This window comes from Periplaneta americana, chromosome 8, assembly GCF_040183065.1.
Source record: "Periplaneta americana isolate PAMFEO1 chromosome 8, P.americana_PAMFEO1_priV1, whole genome shotgun sequence".
Lineage (NCBI taxonomy): Eukaryota > Metazoa > Arthropoda > Insecta > Blattodea > Blattidae > Periplaneta > Periplaneta americana.
This window is the reverse complement of record NC_091124.1, coordinates 22,939,503-22,964,150: the sequence shown is the minus strand read 5'-3', so window position 1 is coordinate 22,964,150 and position 24,648 is coordinate 22,939,503. Positions and strand designations below refer to the sequence as shown.

The following is a 24,648-nucleotide window of genomic DNA, read 5'->3' as shown; positions in this document are numbered from 1 at the left end:
TTTGCACAGAAAACGTGTTTCTTTCAATTATTTGCAAATTGAATTTTTGCTAGGTGGGTTCTTTTCGAATTTTATATGAAACGCACGTAAGACAGTAAAGACAGTAATCACCGACATAGTAGTGTGACATTCCAAAAAAACAGAACGATTTCTCCACCCGCTATGCAACCATTGCACTTACTTACTTATTTACTTACTGGCTTTTAAGGAACCCGGAGGTTCATTGCCACCCTCACACAAGCCCGCCATTGATCCCTATCCTGAGCAAGATTAATCCATTCTCTATCATCATATCCCACCTCCCTCAAATCCATTTTAATATTGTCCTCCTATCTACGTCTCGGTCTCCCTAAAGGTCTTTTTCCCTCCGGCCTCCCAACTAACATTCTATATGCATTTCTGGATTCGCCCATATGTGCTACATGCCCTGCCCATCTCAAACATCTGGATTTAACGTTCCTAATTATGTCAGGTGAAGAATACAATGCGTGCAGTTCTGTGTTGTGTAACTTTCTCCATTCTCCTGTAACTTCATCCCTCTTAACTCCAAATATTTTCCTAAGCACCTTAATCTCAAACACCCTTAACCTATGTTCCTCTCTCAAAGTGAGAGTCCAAGATGCAACCATTGCACAATAATAAGAAATATAATCTGTTTCTGAACAAAACAAATGACCTAGAGGCAGGAATGTGAACTCTTTCATTAACGTAAGTTCATTAGTTTACTTGCAATAAAGTTTTGTAAACCCTCAAATCTTTATGAAACATGGTGTATGCTGACATGTGTAAGAAAAAAAGAAGAATAAAAGTAACAAAGTCCTATACTAAACCTAACATAATACAGTTAACTGACAACTTATTTCACGAAATATCCTCGGATTTGACAACTTATTTCACGAAATACCCACCAAAATAGTAGCAAGCTTCATACTGAAATCACCCATTTTATTTCACCAAAAAATACGATTCCTACACATGACTAGCTTAATCATCCAAACACACACACTGAAATCAGTCTTAAAAGACATACCTGCACTATGTAAATGACTAGCTGCTCCTTTTCTTGGGCATATTTCATACTAATATAACCAATCAAATTTTCGTGACGTAACTTCTGAAGATAATTCAGTTCTTGCTCAATACTATAAATCTGTGACAAAAAAATCAAAGTTCTATAGAGTCAATTTATTAACTGGCACTAAATTAAAGGATTGTTTAAGAGTATAAAATCTGCATAAAATTATAAAAAATAATAATAAGATAACCTGTTTCATATAATTTGTGAGATCATTAGATTCAGATTCTGTGTCATGGAAGGTCACTTTTTTGTTGCTCTTTGGTTTGCACTTGAAAGACCACTCGATAATTGCGACCATTTCACCCGATGTCATGTCAACTCCAGCATATACCACACTGCCTCTCGGACTATGACCTAAAATTATCAAAGTTCACATTATAAATTAAAATGCTAGGTTTTATGAACAGCAATTTTCACAGAAGAAAATATTAAAAGTAATCAGACTTTAGAATACAGTTTAAAAAGTAACATATGAACATCATAAATATGCTCTACAGCATCAATGATAAATAATGTGACATAATCTGTACATTCCACATGCATTATGTTTACATTTCGTTATTTATTTTATCTTTGCAGTTTTCAGCTTCCCTCTTTATTGTATTGTATTGTATTTATTAATATTCCATGGTATTCATACATTGTTTTACAGCTAGAATATGGAACAAGTCAAAAAACTTAATACTATTATAAAGTCTTAATTTATAGTCACAGTCTAGATGAAATATATACAGACGAGATTTACAATATAGTCTACTAGTACAACACAAAGTTTTAGTATGAATATCATGAAGTGTTCTTGAATGTCATGAATTCACGTACAGAATAGAAGGTGTGAGAAATTAGGTACTTCTTTAATTTGGCCTTAAATAATCTTATGTTTTGAGTTTCATTTTTTATATCGATAGGGAGGCTATTAAAAATTTTTACTGCCATATAACGTACTCCTTTTTGATAGCATGATAGACTTGCCGATGGAGTATGAAAGTCATTTTTTGATGTGTATTTATGTTATGAACTATTGAATTAGTTACAAAGTTTTCACGATTGCATACAAGGAAGATTATTATTAATGAAAAGATATATTGACGAGCCATGGGCATTATTTTTATCAGCTGAAATAACTACATTAATAATCTGATCTTGAACGTTATTTTTTTAGATTAGATAATTATTTGTTCTTGTTATATACTGCATCATCATCATCATCATCATCATCATTATTATTATCATTATTATTATTATTATTATTATTATTATTATTACTAAAGTCATTATGTAAGGGAAACAGACTTGTGCTTCCTGTATACTCCATATGGTTATATCCAAATATGCATTATCTAAATGTAATCTTACCTAAACATGAACCTCTATAAATCTGCCTTTCTCCTCTATGTGTAAACTGAATAAGTTTTGTTCCTTTGTGATTGCATAAGGATCCTTCACTGCTTTCTGAGGTGCTCTGACTCCTGTAATAAACAAAAAGGTTCTTAAAAATATGACAAGCAGAAGCATGTCATATTTATTACATTTACGTAGAACATTTGAATGCGTTCATTTCTCGTATTTTTGGACAGGGAACAAAAAGATTCTTTACTCTAGCAACTATGTACAGTTAAGCTATTACTTTAGTGTGGTTTCATAGTATGACAAAAGAATTTTGTTGTTTGTTGCCTTCATTTTGAACATATATTGATGACAATTGTTCCCTTACATTCTAGCAACCTTAAAAAAAAGTGAATCTGAATCCTAACAAAACCAGATAAGGAGCGCATTCCGAATCTCACAGGTGAGCAATCCGATGGCATCACGGTGTTCCAAATTCCACCGATGACGTCATTGATGCTCCACCAGTGCCATCAACTTGCAGAGCTGGTGGCAGTCTCCATCAGCCGCCATCACTGAATCTGATTGGTTCTTGTATAGGGCGGAAATTAGCAGACGAATAACATCGTGCACTGTTGTGTCATGGCGGTGTGTTCTGCTTTAGTTCTGCTGTATTGTTTGTAATGAGCACAACGTAAAAACAATATGTTAATGGCTTATGAGCGAACATGTCAACGGACCCGTTATTACTATGGTTCAAGAAATAAATTGTTTATGCTATCTTTTCTTTGAACGAGATGGGAGTAGGAAAATTTCGCAAAATTTTGCTAGCGTAGCACAGACAACAACTTGTACAGTCGCCATGACAGTCATCGATCCTTCCAGCAGTTTTGTTCCTTATTTCGCTGCAACGTGACGTCATTGATGCCACCGGACCGGTGAGATTCGGAATACGCTGATTACAAAGGCTTTGACAGCTCAGACACTATATGCATTCCAATAGCGTTCCTGCAGGCTTTCATGATAATTATTTTAACTATTACTGTTTGCTGTTAGAATTTTATTTTGTTTATATCTGTTTACACTCTCAAGAAAACTGGAGGAAACACAACTGGAAACCAGAAAGCAAGCAATTGACGAAGCTCCAGCCCTCCTTAAAAAGGACCAACTAGATACCACTCTGAAAAGAATAGAAAACTCCCAGAGGCAAAGGATGCCGAGTGCTACAAACAGAAAACTTTTGCACAAAACACAGGTTGCAAAATTTAAATCTCTATGAAGAGAAAAAGAAAGCATATAATTTCATAGGAGAACGAGGAAAAGCCCAAGCTCAAGAGGTGCTAACAGAGGCCTTTCTTGCCCTTGGCAGAAAGTTAAGCAGCACTGCCAAGGAGATATCAAAGGAATCTTGGGAAAAACACTTCTCCCTTCTCCTCAACAAAGATAAGCTAACTGCAACATGTCAAATCAAAGAGTCAGAGTCATACGATATAGAGATGATAAGCATAGGGGCAGTAAGTGCAGCCATCCCAGGGCAAGACAAGAAAGTAACCGGACCAGATGGAATTTGTATTCAAAATCTCAAGAACACAGCAGATCAACTGATTCCCTTCTGGACCGATCTGTTCAACACATGCAATCAATTTTAATATGTTATTACCAATAGCACTTCAACCAAAAAGTACAGCACCACAGAACTTAAGCACACAACCAACATTCTGATCATCTTTTTCAAAAACACAACTTGGAAGCCAAAACTGAACAAAAACCTCAGATGCAGAACCCACTAGACTACCAATTATGTAATGCTAACCTCTCAATAAAAGAAATAATAAAGAAAAATGACACAACTCCATTCGTAACCAAGCGACTAACATTAGAAGAAATAAATAAAAAGTTCCCAGAACCAGAGTGGCTAAGAATCTTCACAGATGGCTCCAAAATGAAGAGCGAAAATGCAGGATCTGGCATTTACTTGGTCTTGTTTCGTCGGTATGTTACAGTAGGTGCAAACAACACATCCTTTGATAGAGAGGTAAAAGCTATAGAAGTGGCACTTAAGAACTTTATATTCCATTTGAAAATGTTCACAAAAGCTGTGATCTTAGCAGACTCAAAAGCTGCAATTCAGGCAATAACTTCCAACCAAAGATCAAAAAATGAAACCATCTTGGAATGCCGTAAACTCCTAAAGCACCTAGGACATCAAAACAAGTCTATAGCTTGCCAGTGGATACCTTCACATGTTGGACTATTTGGAAATGATATGGCAGATCAACTTACCAAAAAAGGCACTAAACCCCAAATAATAATCCACTCCAAATCAAACCTCTGCAGGAAGATTGAAGAAATCAAGAAAACATTTCAAATGGAAAACACACAAGAAAATATTACAGCTACCAGAGGGAAGTCGTGGGAAAAAATTAATGAAGTATCAATGGAAGTAAAATATAAAGACCACAAGGAAGCTGTAGCAAAATTTAGGTAGATGTCAGGACATGACTGCCTGGCTCACCTTCTACACAGGATAGGTATATACCAATCCAACAACCCTGACCAAATCATGGACAAACAACACTCTCTATTCTGCACAGCCTTAAAACCAACTGCACAACAGACTGAGGACCTTGTTAGCTTGTACTGGGAAGCTAGAGAGAAAATGACTTGATCGTCAAATCTAGCCATTGGAAAATAATAATACTGTGTTATTTTTGTGTTTTTATGTTATTTTATCCATGTATTGGAATATATTATTTTTATCGTGATTTTGTTTTTTTTTATTGGGTATTTTTATTTCTCACGTATATCTATATAAAAAGTTCACCACTTTACGAGGTGTTCCAATTTTGGAGCTTGAAAGTCTGGTCATCTTACATTAAGTGCGGCAACCTAGGGCATAATCTATGAATATATAGTACATTATGCAACGAGCCTATAATGAAGGTAATTAAGAAGCGAGTATGGATATTTATGAAACGAGCGAGAGTTTCATAATTTTCATACGAGCTTCTTAATTACCATTATAGGTGAGTTTCATACGACTTTTTATGCTCGACCATATTTCTAACTTGATATTATTAAGTTTCTTTGTATCTGACCTTGACCAATGTCCCGTATGTTGTGAGATATGCGCAGACGCGAAAGTATTGATTTTTTCCGAGGAACAGATGTTCACATTGACCTTGCTAGGCCATAAGAACCTACAGAGATAACATTGAAATTAAATTAGGCATTGAAAAACGAGATGACAAATTGAATTTATTTGAATATTATTTACAATTAACGCTAATTATTATAGTAACAGAACATAACCTTCTGCGACAGTATTGGATTTCCAGCCTCCGTGGCTTTTCGCTAATTCTCTTTCGATTGCATATCCGAGAATAATCGATACTTGCGGTTTTATAACGGTAGAAAGCTGACCTGTCATTGGCTGAACAGTTGTAACCTGAGTCGTCATTGGCTCAAAGACCTGACCTTTAATGAGTAGGTGTACTTTAATGACATGCATTAAAGGTCTGCTACCAGGTGTATAATTACTACATTTCGGCATGGTCGAGCATAAAAGTACATATGTTATGTAAATGTCTTTCATTATAATATTGAAGAGGTAATGGAGTTAGATGTAGGTTATATGTAATGGTACCTAATGAATATTTTGCTCAGAGCTATCCACATTAATTTTTGTTCAAGATTCCTATTTATATTATTATTATTGTTGTTCATGTCATCGTCAACGTTGTCATCATCATCACCATCATCATCATAATCATCATACTGTCATCATCGTTTGGAAGGAAGACTATCTAATCATTACTTGTATATCATATTGAACTGGAAACTCTTGCCTTCTTCTGGAAGTTGAGCAGGTACGAACGTAACCACAACTGCGACTTCTCTCAATGTGACCTGTATGGTTACTAACTGTTGCTGCTTTATCGGCTGCCTCCTGAACAGATCTGGACTGACTTCTCCTACGCCGCTGCTCCTCTTTCAATGCCTCCTGCTTCCTCTGAATCTCGTCCTGAATGGCCTGCCTCTGGAATATAAATTGTAAGCTGTCAATACACAGAATTCAGTTATACCACAGTCTAATATATACAGTCACGAAGCTCAATACTTACTAAATATGCAAACATGGATAGTTGCTCACCACCAGGATCGCTACTATCGCCTCATCACGGACCCTTTCCCCAGCAGACGATAATGTATTGTACTTTCGATATCGTATTCTTTTGAAAAAATTAACACCTTCCTTCCACTATTGAAATGTGAAATACATAAGGTTCATATATTATTTTCATAAAGTATATATTATATTTTATAAACTAACCTTCCTGGATCTTTCGGAAGAAGGATAACGCTGACCTCTTTTTCTTACAATATTTATAGTACCACAAACGTCTCCTTGTCCCATATTATTATTCAAATTATTGTATTTTAGCCATTTACAGTTATTACAACCGATAACGAATATTTCACAGTTTACACAACTTCTCACAACAAAGCGAAATACGGCACAGTCAATGCCTTTTCGATCTACACCAGGCCGTAATGTATGTTCGGGTTTTCTATTTCAGTGTATGTAGCTCAGTGAAATATTATATTATAACTTTATTGCGTATCATTGCTAAGCTTAATTTAGTGTAATGTGTCCATAAGTTCCGTTTACTTCTTGTTGCATAATATGTTGCAGAAATAATTACAAAACTGTGTTATTTTAATGTGAAGAGAATTTTACGTGTTAACATAATCTGTTCGCATCAACATTTTAAGTTTAGAATGGAAGCTATTTTGAGGTTCAATAAAAACGAATTTATATTGTGATTTTAATTTAGCAAATCTACCTTCCTTAACTGTAGACAGAAAATTTACCATACCACTCCTATGAAATTAGTGTACGTACGATTGTGTTACTTCGTCTCTTAGGTAGTAGATAAATACAATAATTCAATACTCAATTGTACTATTAAAATACAGACAAATAGAATGTGACGGGTGTCATACATGACATTATGTTTAATTAATGTCTGAAGTGTCCCCTAATCATTGTCTTAAATTTTATTAATGCAATTACACTATATTTTAGAGAAATATATGTTACTCTTTATGCATTCCAATTAATTTATATGGTTGAAACGCCGCCCTTCGTGGTCGGGTTAAGCGAGTCACATGGTCTGCCTTACGGCCTGTATTAGATCATGATGGCAGTGACACAGTCTATTGTTCCTAGTACTCACAGTGCTCCAAGCAGCTAGCAACTATCGCGAGAAATGCAACTCATTGGCAAAAAATCATTCCAAGCTTCGTGACTGTATGTAGTAAACTGTGGTTATACTCCCCATTGTAACATAAACAACATTTTAAGAGTCTGATTTTCAGCTATATGATAAGAGTTCAGAAGATGTACTGGTACATTATAATATACAAACCACTCTTATTTATTTGCGACAGTGATCAATGCAGGAGTTACAGTTAAAACAAAAATAACTAGTTAAAATAAGCTATTTTATAGGTTAAACTTGATTCTAATAAATAAAACACATTCTAAGATTATTTAAACTTATTACATAGAATACTTTATTTTATTACCAACATTCATACATACCTCCACCACTACAATGAACAAAAGCAACAGATAATGAACTAAAAATTGAATTAAAAGCTTCTCATCGCCTCCCAAAAAAAAAGAAGTACTTTACTCAACTTAAATTTTGGCAAATTAATCCTCATGTGCTTCTATTTCTTTTTTTTTTTATCATCTGATGACTATAGCTTCCCAAGGCATTAATTAATAAATAAATTTGTAGGACTAGATAATAACAACATACACATTGGAGTTATTGTCGGACCATCGGATCTGTGCCCCTTCAGTGCTGTCGTCGTTCTTAAAAAAGTTAATGCCTGTACTCACTCCATTCCACCCACTTTCCTCCCACCACGTTAAATGGCAAGCCACGAACCTTGCCGAATAGGGATGTTGTCAAACTTCCGTCAAACGGTATCATAAATAACTGGTCCTCCATGCTACAATATCATTTCTTTCAATCAAAATACATCTTGTATTTCTACATTTTTTAAACCTAAATCCCATGTCTCGAATCACTTTCCACAGCGTTTCTCTCCAACCTTGGAAAATATTGTCTCTCGCAACCTTCAGTAATTTCTTCAATGTCGGAATTTCATTCTACATGGTATAAAATTCTTGTACCTTTCTTCTTAAAATACATCGGTTCATATCATCTACAAGAATTAAAGGTTCCCTTGGTCTTTTCTTCCCTGGTGATTCTAGCTTTTCATCTCCTGCACAGCCTCCCTCTCTCCTGATTTTCTTTGTTAGGCACTCTGATCTGCCTATATAAATTACATAAAAATATTGTACTATTAGTATTAGTTAAGTAAGTAATTTTCATATGTAATCAATTGAAATAAAATAGGCCCCAACTGTGATCGCAGCTGCTCTTTTCGTTGCCTGATTTATAGGAAACATATATTGACCTGTTTGTTTCTCTTCATCGCAAAATGCTATTACGTACTTGCTTAATAATATTTCTTTCACCACTCCATGCTACAGTGTTCATGTTGAGTTGACAACACTGGACTGCAAGTGCAAATAAACTGCCCCGCAAGAAGGCTCAAAATTGTGAGTAGTGGGAGAGAGGTAGAAAAGAGAGAGATAGGAATGCAGGGAGAGAAATGAATTACCGAGGCTGAGAAGGAATTAGGGTTCAGTTCGCATATCTTACAGGGGCACAGATCCGATGGTCTGACAATACTTATTGGATTGTTTTTCCTGATTGGTTTCACTAGAAATTCTCCCATTCTTTTTTTTTCTAAATGCACTGCATCTTTTTTCTAAATGAAATCACAATTTAAACTGTTTATTTGTCATTCCTCTAACAAGGTTTCTCTAAAATGAAATATTCGGGAAGCCCGATGAAATGCAATGTTCTCATCATCAGTAGAGTCATCACAATAGTCAGATATTTATAAAAATAACACAATCAAACGATATATTGTTTCAGAGGAGGTTAAATAATTCACGTGTTATTAGGTTATGTTACACTAAAATATATAAAGCATTACAATAACCTATACTTACTTACTGGCTTTTAAGGAACCAGAAGGTTCATTGCCGCCCTCACATAAGCCCGCCATTGGGCCCTATCCTGAGCAAGATTAATCCAGTCTATACCAACATATCCTACCTACCTCAAATCCATTTTAATATAATCTTCCCACCTACGTCTCGGCTTCCCCAAAGGTCTTTTTCCCTCCGGCCTCCCAACTAACACTCTATATGTATTTCTGGATTCGCCCATATGTGCTACATGTCCTGCCCATCTCAAACGTCTGGATTTTATGTTCCTAATTATGTCAGGTGAAGAATACAATGCGTGCAGTTCTGTGTTGTGTAACTTTCTCCATTCTCCTGTAACTTCATCCCTCTTAGCCCCAAATATTTTCCTAAGAACCTTATTCTCAAACACCCTTAATCTCTGTTCCTCTCTCAAAGTGAGAGTCCAAGTTTCACAACCATACAGAACAACCGGTAATATAACTGTTTTATAAATTCTAACTTTCAGATTTTTTGACAGAAGACTAGATGACAAAAGCTTCTCAACCGAATAATAACAGGCATTTCCCATATTTATTCTGCGTTTAATTTCCTCCCGAGTGTCATTTATATTTGTTACTGTTGCTCCAAGATATTTGAATTTTTTCACCTCTTCGAAAGATAAATCTCCAATTTTTATAGTTCCATTTCGTACAATATTCTGGTCACGAGACATAATCATATACTTAGTCTTTTCGGGATTTACTTCCTATACCTATACCCAATATGTAATAAAAATATTTCTAAGTTCAGCAATGTATGAATTAAATATGTTTATTTATTTACTTACCATTTCCTTCAAAAGCATGTTTTTTTCTTTTATTTAAAAATATATCTCAAATAGAATACTTTTAGCGTTACACTTTTATTTTATATACATTGTTAATAAATTTATGTTATATTCTGGATCTTTATGGTCACTTGTACTGCCAGGCAGATGTCCTTGGTTTGGAATTAATAATTGAACTCAGATACAATAACTTGATCGGAGAAATTTCTTCAGTCAAAGTTCACCCAAGTTCAAGGTAAACTGTTCTTCGATTAAGGTTTGTAGAACAAAAATATCCAAGTTCAGCTTCAATGCAGATCAATATTATCTCTGATCTAAGATCAAATTGCTTATACAATAAGGCCTCAATATATTAAAATGCTTTAGGTGAGCATGGTTTCCCCCATAATCTTGATTCGTAAATCACAAAGCCTAAAATAATTTTCTCCTAATGATGCTGAGAACTATCTCATTCAATATTCAAGGGAAGAAAATTTCATGCAGAGAATTGGACTCTGCTCTAGTTACCTGTTTGTCTTCTTTCTGCTTCCTGATAAGTAGTTGCTGTTGCTGCTGCTGTTGCTGCCGTGATAACATTTCCTCATAGAAGGATTTAAACCCTGGTTTGTTGTGTATATGCAGAAATTTCTGTAACAGCCAAATGTGAGAAATGCTAATAATATACAGTGGAATGCTGCTATTACGAACGCCGCAATTACGAATTTTTCAGAATAACGAAATAATCTTTTAGTCCCAGCCATTTTACTATTAGTTGATTATTTAACGACGCTGTATCAACTACTAGGTTATTTAGCGTCGATGAGGTTGGTGATAGCGAGATGATATTTGGCGACATGAGGCCATTTTACTATTAGTCGATTATTTAACGACGTTGTATCAACTACTAGGTTATTTAGCGTCGATGAGGTTGGTGATAGCGAGATGATATTTGGCGACATGAGGCCATTTTACTATTAGTCGATTATTTAACGACGTTGTATCAACTACTAGGTTATTTAGCGTCGATGAGGTTGGTGATAGCGAGATGATATTTGGCGAGATGAGGCCGGGGATTCGCCACAGATTACCTTGCATTCACATTACGGTTGGGGAAAACCTCGGGGAAAAAAAACCCAACCAGGTAATCAGCCCAAGCGGGGACCGAACCCACGCCCGAACGCAACTTCAGACCAGCAGGCAAGCGCCTTAACCGACTGACCTACGCCGGTGGCTGCCATTTTACTATTAATTTATATGTAAAAAATGTTCAGTGTGAAAAACGAGTATGTAACGAACTATTCAGTTTAACGTAATAAAATTCATCCCGCTATAAAAAATGTTATTTTAACGAAATTAGGCCTAATAAGCAGTTAAAAATTACTTAAAATAAATTCTAAATGAAATAAAATAAACGAGTTATCACTAGGCATCGGTCACCCTTGGGTTTTTTTTAAGTAGGTTATTTTACGATGCTTTATCAACAGCTTAGGTTATTTAGCGTCTGAATGAGATGAAGGTGATAATGCCAGTGAAATGAGTCCAGGGTCCAGCACCGAAAGTTACCCAGCATTTGCTCATATTGGGTTGAGGGAAAACCCTGGAAAAAACTTCAACCAGGTAACTTGCCCCGACCGGAAATCGAACCCGGGCCACCTGGTTTCGCGGCCAGACGCGCTAGCCGTTACTCCACAGGTGTGGCCCTTGGTTTCAGTGAGTTTTCTGAATGCACGCAAGTAGACATGATTGTTGTGGTTTGAATTATCTATATTCAAATGAAACAGTTTAATAAAATCGAACTTTCGAAGGCAATTTGTTCCTAAACGTGAAATAGAGTAAAATGAATGACTAATTATGATGCATTCTTCCTAACAGATAGCTTTCTAACACTGAAGGGAAAACGGAAGTGAGTTTGTATTTTTTAATAATATTATCAAGCCACCAGATGTTTTTAATTCAGAAGGTGATGTGGAGGAACATCAATTGCCCAACTTATAGGAGTACTCCCCAACAAAACACTTAGTACTTACTTGGACATGCTGGGCGAGTTCAAATATCATAACTTCACCCTTAAGTTCTTCTGCCAATGTCTCCAGCTCAGATTGCAGCTGAATGACATGCTGGACTGACAGTCCTTTACTTCTCTCCAGCTGTATCTTTGGTACTCTGAAAACAATGATCAAGGTAACAATACAAAAATGGAATGAAGCATTAAATACAGAAACAACGAAATATTCAGACAATTATCATAACTTTGTTCTTCTCTCCACCGTCTCTCGATGTACAAACTAATTAATTTTGTCATGCCTTCATATTGTTGTTGTTTGCAATGGTGGTGAAGAACTTATAATTATTAGCATTACATATCATATTTACCCGAATATAAGACGAGGATTTTTTTTTTTTTTTTTTTCAATTTTTGCGTCTGAATTTCGAGTATTAAGAAAAATATAAACGTTGCCTAATTTTTTTGTTGTACAGTACATACACTAAATAACACAGTAAGCGTAGCTGTTTCTCCTGTGGTCTTCTCGTCCACAATAGTATTGATTTGCGTGGTATATGAGAAAAAAAAAATATTTCAAATGTTCACTGTACTTCAACCTCAACCCCATAAAGCCATTTTGTTTGTTCGTGTATACAGCTTTTTTTAAATAGAATATTTACACTTTAGACCAGCGTTGTCAGACAGAGACTAAACGGAGCGGAGCGCTCCACTAGACTGGTTGCGTGCTCCGGTGTTTCCACAGACATAAGCAAGTTCGCGCTCCGATCTAGCTCCACAACCGGTTTTGAAGCTTACAACTCTGACACTACTGCTTTAGAGTCCTACAGGGATACAAATTTCATTTCATCCAGGAGATCTAAAATTCTACAGACTAAGCAAAACTGAAATTTTATATGTTCTTGAGCCATAGTCAATAATGCATTAATTACCTGCGAATTCATAAAAAAAAAAAAAACTAAAAAAATGATATCTTACAGAAGCCATTGGAAAACCAGGGGTCGTCTTAAATTCGAGGTCGTCTTATGTTGTTATTTAGTCAACTGTCTGAAGACAGGTCTGAACCTCACAAGTGATACCAATAAGGCACCAATTATGAGGCAACTAGGCCAGGAGATAATGGGGTAGGGTGGCCAGTTCCTTTCCCCCTCCATTGCATACATCGCCGATTAGCTACATATTACACTAGTCAGACGTCAGATGCATACGTGTGTGTGTGTGTGCTCGCGCATGCTTATGTAAGTGTATTGTAGGGAATGGGTGAGGATGATGGTGAGGAAGGGAGGAAGGGAAACCCGGTGCCGGCACGTAGCCTACTCCTGTCGAATAGCACCAAGGGGGCCGCCAGGCTTAACGTCCTCATCCGACGGGCGAATCACTATCAACAGTGATATATGCCTTCTCTTCATGTGCACTGCGGAGAGATTTGGGATTTAACCCAGGCATAATGGTGCACACTGCCATCTCTCCTAGTCCCGAGGTAGAAATTTTACATGAAAATTTCTGATCCGACTGGGAATCGAACCTTGGGCGGCTAGTCTGGAAGCAGATGCGCTACCACAGAGCTAACTCGGTGGACTGATAGGTGATAAAGGACATCCTTGACATACCCCTCTCCCAATTTCACTCTTCTCCTATCCTCACTTTCACTCGTTTCACATAAAGATTACTGAATAGTCATCTCTCGTCTCTTTCCAATCCACGCCAATTTTCTTTAGGATCCCCATCTGACCAAGAATGGATGTTCTTGCTGTATCAACAAGCAACAAATGAATACAAAGACTAAATGAATGAATTTAGTAAAAGATAGAGAGTGAGTGAATGAGTTCCAGAATACAAAGTCACAATGTTACTCTGCAGCTAGCTTGATAGGTTAAAGCACGAAAGAAGATCTTGTGTGTAGGGAAGGAAAATCCTTCCAGCTGGAACTTACTCTTCTGGGTACTGCTCCGAGCAGCTGACATGGAGGTCTATGTGGGCATGCACCTCCTGCAGACCACTGCTTCCTTGCTGGGGAGTCAGAGTGATCACAATTTCCAGAGGACGCCAAACATTCCAGGCATCCTGCTGACGGGCGTCGTGAAGCTCATGAGTGAAAATTGCCTGAAAAAGGGAGATGTCTGTCATCACCGCTACATCTGCTTCCACGTAATGACATGGTCGAAGTTTTGTCTATACAGGATGTTCTGAAAAAAGGTTACAATACTTAAAGATGTGGTAGTATGCATCAAAACAAGAAATAAAGGTCCTACAACCATGGGTCATAAAATTTATATCTTCTGAAAAATGAGCAAATGTTTACCATCACTGTAAGAGCAGCATATCTTCCGCTGTGAGCTCTCTCGCAAGAGGGAACAGAATGCAACCGTTTGTCATTATGTATTACACAGCACACCTTTGTTTGTGATTGTATCAAAAGGACACTTAAGCAGACAGCAGTACATTAGAGTACTACTGCAGTAATAATAATAATAATAATAATAATAATAATAATAATAATAATAATAATAATAATAATAATAATGCGACCGGCGTGGCTCAGTCAGTTAAGGCACTTGCCTGCTGGTCTGAAGTTGCGCTCGGGTGTGGGTTTGATCCCTGCTTGGGCTGATTACCTGGTTGGGATTTTTTCCGAGGTTTTCCTCAACCGTAAAGTGAATGCCAGGTAATGTATGGCGAATCCTCAGTCTTATCTCGCCAATTACCATCTCGCTATCACCAATCTCATCAACACTAAATAACCTAGTAGTTGATACAGCATCGTTAAATAACCAACTCAAAAAAAAAATAATAGAATGTATTATTTTCGTTGGCAGAGTTAAGGCCATAAGGCCTTCTCTTCCACTCAACCAGCCTTAATCAATACAATAGTTACATACATATTTAATTTATGAATATTTACAATACACTTAAAAGATTCTCCAGCGATATTCTTCAGTTAAATTTTAACGACTAGACCTAGTACATGTTTATTTAAATTGAGAAAAAAACCTATAAGATTCCTTTTGATTATGTAATGTCTATTCTTATAAATATTATCAAGGATTCTCTTCAAATATTACATCATCTCTATTTCAATTAATCAACTTATATTTGCCTTCAACAATTAACTTTCTTTTTTCTTTAATGCATCACATCACATTATATTGTACATGTTTATTGTATTCAGGACCCTTGTGGTCACTCAAAATTCTTTGAGCTGATGTCTATAATTTAGAAATTTATTATAAGAGCTAATGTAATTCAATTCAGGCTGTATGCAATATGCAAAGAATTATAATTAAGTTGAGATAGCTAGTTGGTTAAAATGATGAGAATTAATTTAATAGAAGTTTACTAGAACTATGTTATAGGGAACGAAATATAAATCTATAATATACTGATATAATGAGAACATTAATGTAATGAGATTTTTGCCATTAGAGGTTTTGTATTCTATTTAGAGAAATTAATGGTAATAATAAGAATGGACAGATGTTAATTTCATTATAAGTAACAAATATTAATCAGTAATTAATCTGTTAAGCAAGAATTTATGTAATTTTGACCTAAATGACATTACTGTCCAACAACCCCTTACATCATCTCTGGATAAACTTCGGGGCTTATACCGCGTTGTCTTGGTGTTGGTGGCTGACGTTTCAACCGCTGTGTTGTGGTCATTTTCAGAGCTGAGCAAATCGGATAAAGAAATAGTGTGCGTGCTTGTATATATATATAGGAGTCTCAATGGGAGAGGACTTTCGGTGATAGATCGTAGGTTCTCCTTCTGGCCTTCAGCCACTTTTTATTTTGTTCTGCAGGTCTGGTTCAGGACCTCGCAGAGCGAGGGTGACTTGGAGTATTGGTGGAAGGATAATGATATGGTAATGGTGAGAGGAAATGGGAGAACCCCGAGAAAAACCCCTCGCGCCCGTTTTGTCCACCACAAACCCTTCATGAATCAGATGGGGATCGAACCTGGTGGAAGACAGAGATACTAACTATTCAGTCACTGTGAAATGTACCCTCATAGGCATTGTAACTGAAAAAGAAACGAGTACTCACATCCACTATTAGAATAGACTAGTGGCTTGTGCAGCAAATGCTGCAAACTAAGTTCATTACATATTCAATTAAAAATTTTTCAGATTTATTTTCAATGAAAAATACCAGACATTTTGAAAGTTATTTGCTTCCATAATAATGAAACATACTCCCTCTGAATGGTTTTTATGTCCAAAACTTTTTCTTGAAACTATGTATCCTATGTCTCTTGAGTTTCAACGCGAAAATGCAAGTAACAATGAAAGGGCAATCAGTGGGTTTTTCATGTGGAAGTAAAGCAATAGCTATTTCAGGTCATAGTGGATTGTAAAAGTCAGGTTTGCTATGCTTTGGAACAATAGACATAGCATTTTGATATAGCTGCTGCATGTAGAGATTGAAATGTAGAGGGTAAAATCATTTTATCCTGGTAAAAGATCTTGCTAAAATGATCGAGAGACTACAAAATTTTGTAGGCCTCTTATTTTATAAGTAATACCGACTTTCCTTAGCAACTCTAATTTTTGTGCTCTCTCAAGCCAATACCGAAGAGAATGACGCATATAAGTATCTACACCACACCGCCATTAAGTATATGAAAAAGACCCAACCCCACTTGATTAATAACTATAAAAATATTTGATTTTTAATAACAATATTATTATCTTACGTAAGTTTTATATATATAATAGCCGCCACTCAGTAAATTATAGAAATGAAGATCTAATTTAACACATTCTCTATATCTACTTACGTAACCCCAAAACGTTTCACTTTCATATCATCAGTATAGCATTAATATGTATGAAAAATAATCACATCATGGCATTAACTATAATGAAATTTCATTGCTAATGGTAATAATGTAATCAAACCACTTCAAGTTTTGTAGATTTCAATATCCAATACACAGCTGTACTCAGAAAATTACACACCGCAGAATCAGACCTGTAAATTAGCGAATCTTCAAGTTTTTAATAACCAATTGAATTTGAACTCTAAATATGTCAGCAATCCTGCAGGTCATGGCCTTCGTGTAATAGCTATTGTTTATTGTAGTGAGTGTTTTGTTTTATTCTAAAATCATGGCCGTGCTGAAATGCAATTAGTTCTCAAAACTGAAGAAAGATGGATTTTGGAAAATAGGGAAATAATGTAGCAAAATTGACATTTCACTGAAAACTACTATTTTTCTGAAAAACTTTGGGTTCCAAGCTTCAAAATGAGGGGTCATTTATTAAAATCCGTTCAGCCATTTTCCCGTAATTTCCATTATCAATTCAAATTATATATATATAAAAAATACATAGATTCTACATTTGGCAAACAATACTTTCCTTTCAAATAAAGTCTTTTGAAATGGATGTAAAAGTGACTACCACAGAACTACTTATATTTTGAATGAGCTAACCTGGGCGAAAATGGCATAGAACCTAGTTAAGTTATTGCATACATTTCTTTCTGTCCAAAAACATCCGAATTTTGAGGAACTTAAAAGGTACAAGTTCCCTAGTATTAGACCTATAATCTAAAAAAATGGAAAGAGTATACAAGTCATAAACAGAGCATAAAACCTTAAAAGTAAAGCATTCTTGCTACAGAAAAACACTGGATTGCTTTGTTTGTTCTAGCATAGAATACAGGTTTTAAATTAGCTTAAATGCATCTTCATGTGCACAGATTTTATAAAATTCTTCCTCCAGTAACAAAATTACCTCTTTGAAGAACATTTAATAAAAATGTCTGGAAAAATAATAAATGAAACAAGGATGGAACGAAACTCACATGTATGTATGTATGTATTTATTAACACTACAATTGGGTATACACCCGTGGCAGTGATATATAATATACAGTAATTACAATTACATGAAATAAAATAAACGTAAATCTTTAAATAGTAAATGCAATAAACCTAGGACTATAAATAAAAACTATTCTATAATAACGCCTACGATAAGCAAAAGTAAATCTAACTTATAAGTACTTCTATTTCACCCAACTATTACCAATTTAAATAATTACATATCACCTTAATTAATTACATACCAACTTAATTACATATCATCTTAATTAATTACATATCACCTTAATTCAAGATGTTGAGAACGCGGCCTGAAGATTTACTTGTAAGCTTTGACGTGGTGTCATTGTTTACTAAAGTACCGGTCAAAGACACACTGGAGCTGCTACACAAGTTCTACCCGCAAGATGTAGTGGACCTGTTTCACCAGGTTCTGACCACAACTTATTTCCAATGGAATTATGAATTCTATGAACAGCTGGATGGTGTAGCTATGGGGAGCCCGCTAAGTCCGATGACAGCCAACTTCTATATGGAGTTTCTTGAAGAGTCGATCCTCGAAGCCGCGACACTTAAGCCTTCATGCTGGTTTAGATACGTCGATGATACGTTCGTAATCTGGCCCCATGGTGAACGATCATTGATGGATTTCCTGAGGCAGTTGAATAGCTTCCATATGCAAGTACAATTTACTATGGAAACGGAAAAGGACGGTAGGTTACCCTTCCTGGACGTTATGGTACAAAGGAGGACAGATGGCACCCTAGGTCATGACGTCTACAGGAAGCCGACCCACACAGACAGATATCTGCATAAGACCTCGAATCATCATCCCGGCCAGAAACGGGCCATGATGAAAACCCTGATCAACAGGGCCAGGCGGGTAGCCGAGCCACGACACATCCAACGGGAGCTGAGCCATGTATCGACTGCACTCATGGCCAATGGCTACTCAAGGCCGAAGATAAAGAGAGCCATGCGCCCCAGAGTAACACCGTCGATGCAGTCACAGGAACGAGCGACTAAGAAGGGCACGGTCTTCCTACCCTACTTAAGGAATGTGACGGACCGGATCAGCAGGGTGCTGAAGCGTCATGAAGTGGAAACGACCTTCCTGCCGACCAAGCAAATCCGGAACATGCTGAGGTCATCCAAGGACAAACGAGATAAGCTGCTGTCCGCCGGAGTTTACAGGATTCCGTGTTCGTGTGGGAAGGTCTACATCGGTACTACACAGCGGAGCGTCAGGACGAGACTGACAGAACATAATAGGAATTGCCGCCTAGGACAGATCGACAAATCGGCAGTGGCAGCACATGCCTATCAAGAGGGCGATCACAACATAAGATTCAAGGACACGGACATCTTGAGCACGACGACGCACTTCTTCCCCCGTCTACATAGAGAAGCGATCGAAATACATAAACATAACAACAACTTTAATCGCAAGGAAGAAGGCGTAAAGCTAAACAAGTGTTGGTACCCGGTCCTAAACAGAACAGATAAGAAGCCACTACAACAAAAGGACGGAACCCAGAACGGGAGCAGCGAACAAAGCGGCGCGGACCGCAGCGACAACAGGCCTCGGCCCGCGAGCCGCACTATAAATACGCCCGCACAACCAGACACAGGGTCAGTTGCCTCAGGTACGCCGAGAAGAGTCTTGCGACCTCGGATACCACTCCACTGAAGATGTCTGCCGCAGTTGCAGACGAAACGTCTGGTATAAAACCAACTAATAGACCACGGCCTCTCAGCCCGGAAAATGAATCTACATCTATAGACTCCGGCCGTGAAAGCCTACACTGCAAGACAAACATTAAATACTCTCATAAACTTCTTTGAATTGCATAATCTCAAATGCAATATGGATAAAACCACGGTGATGAATATGTGCCTTTCTAGCATTCAAAATTATTATTTGCAAAGGGACCATAGTGATATAAAGATTGTAAGCTCTCAAAAATGTTTAAGCTTAATCGTTAACAAAAATTTAATCTGGACAGACCATATAGATTATATCTGCAAGAATCAGTAAGTCACTATATCTGTTACAGTATTTCAAGTCCTTCAGTGATCTAAATTTGTTAAATCCAAATATATTATGGAGTGATAGGCCTATATCCTTACTTATATGGCACTGAAATAGCCTACGGGGAATCGCATAAAAAATTCACACCATCAGACTATTTAGATTGCAAAAAAAGTCTATAAGGATTACATATTACTTGAAATCTGCAGAAACGTGCAAAACAACATTAGTACATAATAAAATATTTACATTATATTCACTCTATGCATATAAAGCTGCTCTTCTTGCAATCAAAAATGAAAGTACAATATTAAAAAAACAACATTCACCAATATTACATACTTAGGCCTACACTAGACGCAATAATGATTATTTCAGAGCAGGTTTTAGTAAAAAAATATCTGATAAAAATGTACTGATTAGAAAATATTTACATAATTCAGATGATTTAGAACTGTGTATGTGTATTTGATTTGTACTTAGTTGTATAGTAGGGCCTATGTAGTTTATTTCATTAACAATGTCATGTACTTAGTTGTATAGTAGGGCCTATGTAGTTTATTTCATTAACAATGTCAGACACTTGTGCTACAAGTCTATTGACAATAGAGAATATTTATTTATCTTCCCAGTCACCATCCAACATGGGCCTAATTCTCTCGCTTTCATCATTCCAATAACACCCATGTTTATTCTGAAAGCAGTAATGAAGAAAAGTAACTCGAAACAAACTGATTGCTAGTTGTTTGGAATAGCCAGACATAACGAGGCTAACAGAGTGGGTGACTCGTCATGCTGTACCTATTTTGCTCTAATGGTACAACCTTATGTAGCTAGTTACGAAACGTTAAATCCCTCCAAGACATGTGGAATACCAAAGTCTACTTATGAACACAATATACCGTGAATACCTAAAAATTTATAGACTACATTATTAATAAAAGTATTTTGGGTCTATTTAAAAAAAAAATGCTGATTTTCATTAAAGTTCCAACAAATATCGCCACTTTAATACATTTATCCCAAATTTTTTCTGCTTATTTTGACAATTCTAACCTTCAGTGCTTGTATTTCATTTTCTTGACGCTCCTGTAGAGATTCCATTCCAGTCGTATCATAACATCTCAACAGGAAAAGGTCTTTCTATTTATTACTACAATCACATTAAAATTAATAAAATTTAAATTCAACACTTCCAGTACTTCACACTCTTGAACAACATGCTTTTGGTCATACTTGACAACGTTTATGACAGTTGTGATCATAGACAAATAAGTTGTGATTGTAGGCCTTCGTATTATTCCTACTGTTAAATTGCGAACAAATGATAAAGAAAAGCTATACATGTGAGATATACACCGCGTTGTCATGCGTTTCTATAGGCCTACTCGCCGAGACTTTCCGAAAACACTTTGATCATAGCCTACAAATTTCTATATTTTAATGTCACATCACTCCAGAAATTAAAAGATACCATTAAACGTGCTCTGTAAACGATAATAAATTTAAAGGAACTACCACTTTCTGCACCTATAGCTAATAATTCTTGCAATTCATTCCATTTTACGAGATTGTCGCATCCGTTCCATTAGTATTTGTCATGAATTTCGCAAAACGTAAAAGACAATAACTAATTTTCAATGACTGGAATAAGCTGAAGTTGATTTTATGTGACTAAAATTCTTTCTGAAGAAAGTTCAACGCTCGAAATACATATCATACATTTTTTACGACAGAAATTATATAAAAAAGCAGGAGTATGTATCGATTACTTGTGCTCGATGGTGAAACAGAGCGCTCTATGAATAATCCCGATATAGATTTCTGAACAGCATCCTTGTTTTGACAAAAGACAGCCGGAATGCGTCAAGCATTTCTAGAAGCATATGTGGATACAGCGGGCTACCAATCAACGAAGTACTTATAATAAAATACTTACAAAGTGGAAGGAAATATTATGTCAAGACAGATGATGAGCGAGGAAAGTCATCCCAGGACATTGTATGTAGGGAATTTGGATGCTTCGGTATCCGAAGATCTTCTGTGTGCCTTGTTCTCGCAGATTGGACCCGTCAAAGGCTGCAAAATCATCCGTGAGCCCGGAAATGATCCGTACGCCTTCCTGGAGTTCACCAACCATCAAGGAGCCGCTACTGCCTTGGCTGCGATGAACAAGAGGTTATTTCTCGAGAAAGAGATGAAGGTAAATTGGGCCACTTCACCAGGTAACCAACCAAAACAAGACACAAGTAACCACTATCATATATTTGTCGGAGATCTGAGCCCAGAAATAGAGACACAGACGCTTAGGGAAGCTTTTGCTCCTTTTGGGGAAATTTCCAACTGCAGAATAGTTAGAGATCCACAAACACTAAAATCAAAAGGTTATGCTTTTGTATCTTTTGTCAAAAAAGCAGAGGCAGAGAGTGCCATCGCCGCAATGAACGGCCAATGGCTAGGTAGTCGAAGCATTCGAACAAATTGGTCTACAAGAAAACCACCACCCCCAAGGAGCGAGAGACCGCGCCACGGAAATACAAAAGCTCCGACATTTGATGAAGTATATAATCAGTCCAGTCCTACAAATTGTACTGTTTATTGTGGTGGATTTATAAATGGAATTACTGAAGAACTAATGCAGAAGACGTTTTCTCCATTCGGCACTATCCAAGACATCCGCGTCTTCAAAGACAAGGGTTACGCCTTCATCAGATTCTCAACGAAGGAGGCGGCCACCCACGCTATAGAGGCCATTCATAACACGGAGATAAATGGTCAACCAGTAAAGTGCTTCTGGGGGAAGGAGACGGGCGATCCAAACCACGCTCAGAACACGGGGCAGGTTCCAGCAGGCACCCAGTACCCGTATGCATACGGGCAACAGATGGGGTATTGGTACCCACAAAGCTACCAGGCGACCGCGGCTACAGCAGCCGCCCAGATGCAAGGTCAGTATCTGCAGGGGATGCAGGGCTACCCCTATGGACAGTTCGGCTACCAACCACCACAATACATGAGCAGAATGGGGATGCAAGTGCCGGCCTGGCAAGGCATGCCTGCGCAGGCACAGGTTCCGGGCGCAGCGCAGCAGATGGCCGCGGCGGCTCAGGGCGCAGCGATGCAGCAGCAAGGTGCCGGCATGATGGCTTACACCATGCAGCAGTTCCAGACGCAGTGATGTGCATAGACAGCCTAGCCTATGCATGCAGTGATATTTGGTGGACGCAAATATCAAGAGAGAGAGAATCGGTTAAATTATACGCGTTGCAGAAATTCAACTACAGAGACAATTGGTAAGCTGCTAAGCACAGAAAATTTTCAACTCAAGGCAATGACTTTTGTTGCACCAACCTCGACCGGGTCTTGCCCAAGAAAATGGGGATGGAAGAAAGATGGTTTTGGCATCCTGCTGCCTCCACAAGTGGGAGACCTTCCTGTAAAAGTGACAAAACCATTTTTTACTCCACCATTTTATCAGACACTTGTGTCGTCATAATTTGTGTAACGTTATAAACATTGAAATGAAAACCTGTCATGTATTATTTTATCATTACATCAGTATCTGTACTCTGATTCATATAAAACACCACTCAGTTTTGTTATAAGTCTAGCAACAAAACAAAGGCAGGTAGTGTTCAGTTTAAATTTAAGCATTCATGAAAGTACAGAGGTATATATGAGATGTAATCAGTGATACGATTGTGTAGGTCTGCTAGAATGCGCTAGCATAATGTCTGATCCTATATAGCCATTCTTTTTCTTAAAAAATAAAAAAAACAGTGGAATGAGCGTTCAAGGAAGGACCACTTTATACCACCAGCAGGATATATCTCTCGTCTTGTGGAGAAATAGGCCAAAAAATAAACAAATGATATATAATACAAGTTTATCCAGTTGTGTGGAAAATGTGCTGTTTGGATCCAGTGACAAGTGATAATTATTTGATTGCACTTGCCTTTTTTCAGTTAGAGACATTGTGGCATTTTTTTTTTTTTCAGTTGTGTCATAAACGGTTTTATGCTCACGGAAGAAAAGTTTGACCCGTATTGTTAAGTCTTGGGCTTTAAAGCAGAGACTCTTCCTGCTGGTGATCTCTGTTTTAAAACGGGTGAGACAATGACTAACAATTCAATAAAAATTATGTTTAAGTTTCAATCAATAATTGTCACAAGCATGTATCTCTGAAGGTGACTGTGCTGATTTGATTCTTCTTGATTGTTATAATAAAATATTTGGGTCTGGGAGCACTGTGTTTCTGATTGTTGCAACTGTTCCGAACTCATGAATTTTGAAAGTGTTAAAATGGGACATAGCGGCCAGTTCTGATGTAACGTGCAGTTATGTACCATAATTTATTCACACGTATTAAATTCATGTGTGAACACTTAAAAAAAAATATATATCAAGGTGTAACTTGTTAGAATCATTTACATTTTATTTTATTGGTTTTATTTGAATCTCTTATTACATTCGTTTTATGAAATACGAAATCAT

At 36.9% G+C, this 24,648-nt stretch overlaps 2 protein-coding genes across 2 annotated transcripts in view; one reads left to right on the top strand and one right to left on the bottom strand.

The window, feature by feature from the left end:
- The window catches only part of Gcn2 (eukaryotic translation initiation factor 2 alpha kinase Gcn2), a 69,984-nt gene extending 48,399 nt beyond the window's left edge, over positions 1 to 21,585 (bottom strand). The window contains exons 1-8 of the mRNA XM_069832211.1: positions 21,211 to 21,585; positions 14,226 to 14,395; positions 12,318 to 12,453; positions 10,819 to 10,938; positions 6,253 to 6,443; positions 2,435 to 2,547; positions 1,266 to 1,432; positions 1,031 to 1,150 (exon numbers count right to left, since the gene is read on the bottom strand). Coding sequence (XP_069688312.1) covers positions 1,031 to 1,150; positions 1,266 to 1,432; positions 2,435 to 2,547; positions 6,253 to 6,443; positions 10,819 to 10,938; positions 12,318 to 12,453; positions 14,226 to 14,395; positions 21,211 to 21,258 — 1,065 coding nt within the window. The 5' untranslated portion in view covers positions 21,259 to 21,585. The remainder of the gene's footprint in view (positions 1 to 1,030; positions 1,151 to 1,265; positions 1,433 to 2,434; positions 2,548 to 6,252; positions 6,444 to 10,818; positions 10,939 to 12,317; positions 12,454 to 14,225; positions 14,396 to 21,210) is intronic.
- Positions 21,586 to 21,998: 413 nt separating this feature from the next.
- Positions 21,999 to 24,398, top strand: Rox8 (TIA1 cytotoxic granule associated RNA binding protein Rox8). The gene has a single exon (XM_069832621.1). The coding sequence runs from the start codon at positions 22,112 to 22,114 to the stop codon at positions 23,330 to 23,332; it is 1,221 nt and encodes a 406-aa protein (XP_069688722.1). The 5' UTR covers positions 21,999 to 22,111; the 3' UTR covers positions 23,333 to 24,398.
- Positions 24,399 to 24,648: the final 250 nt, after the last annotated feature.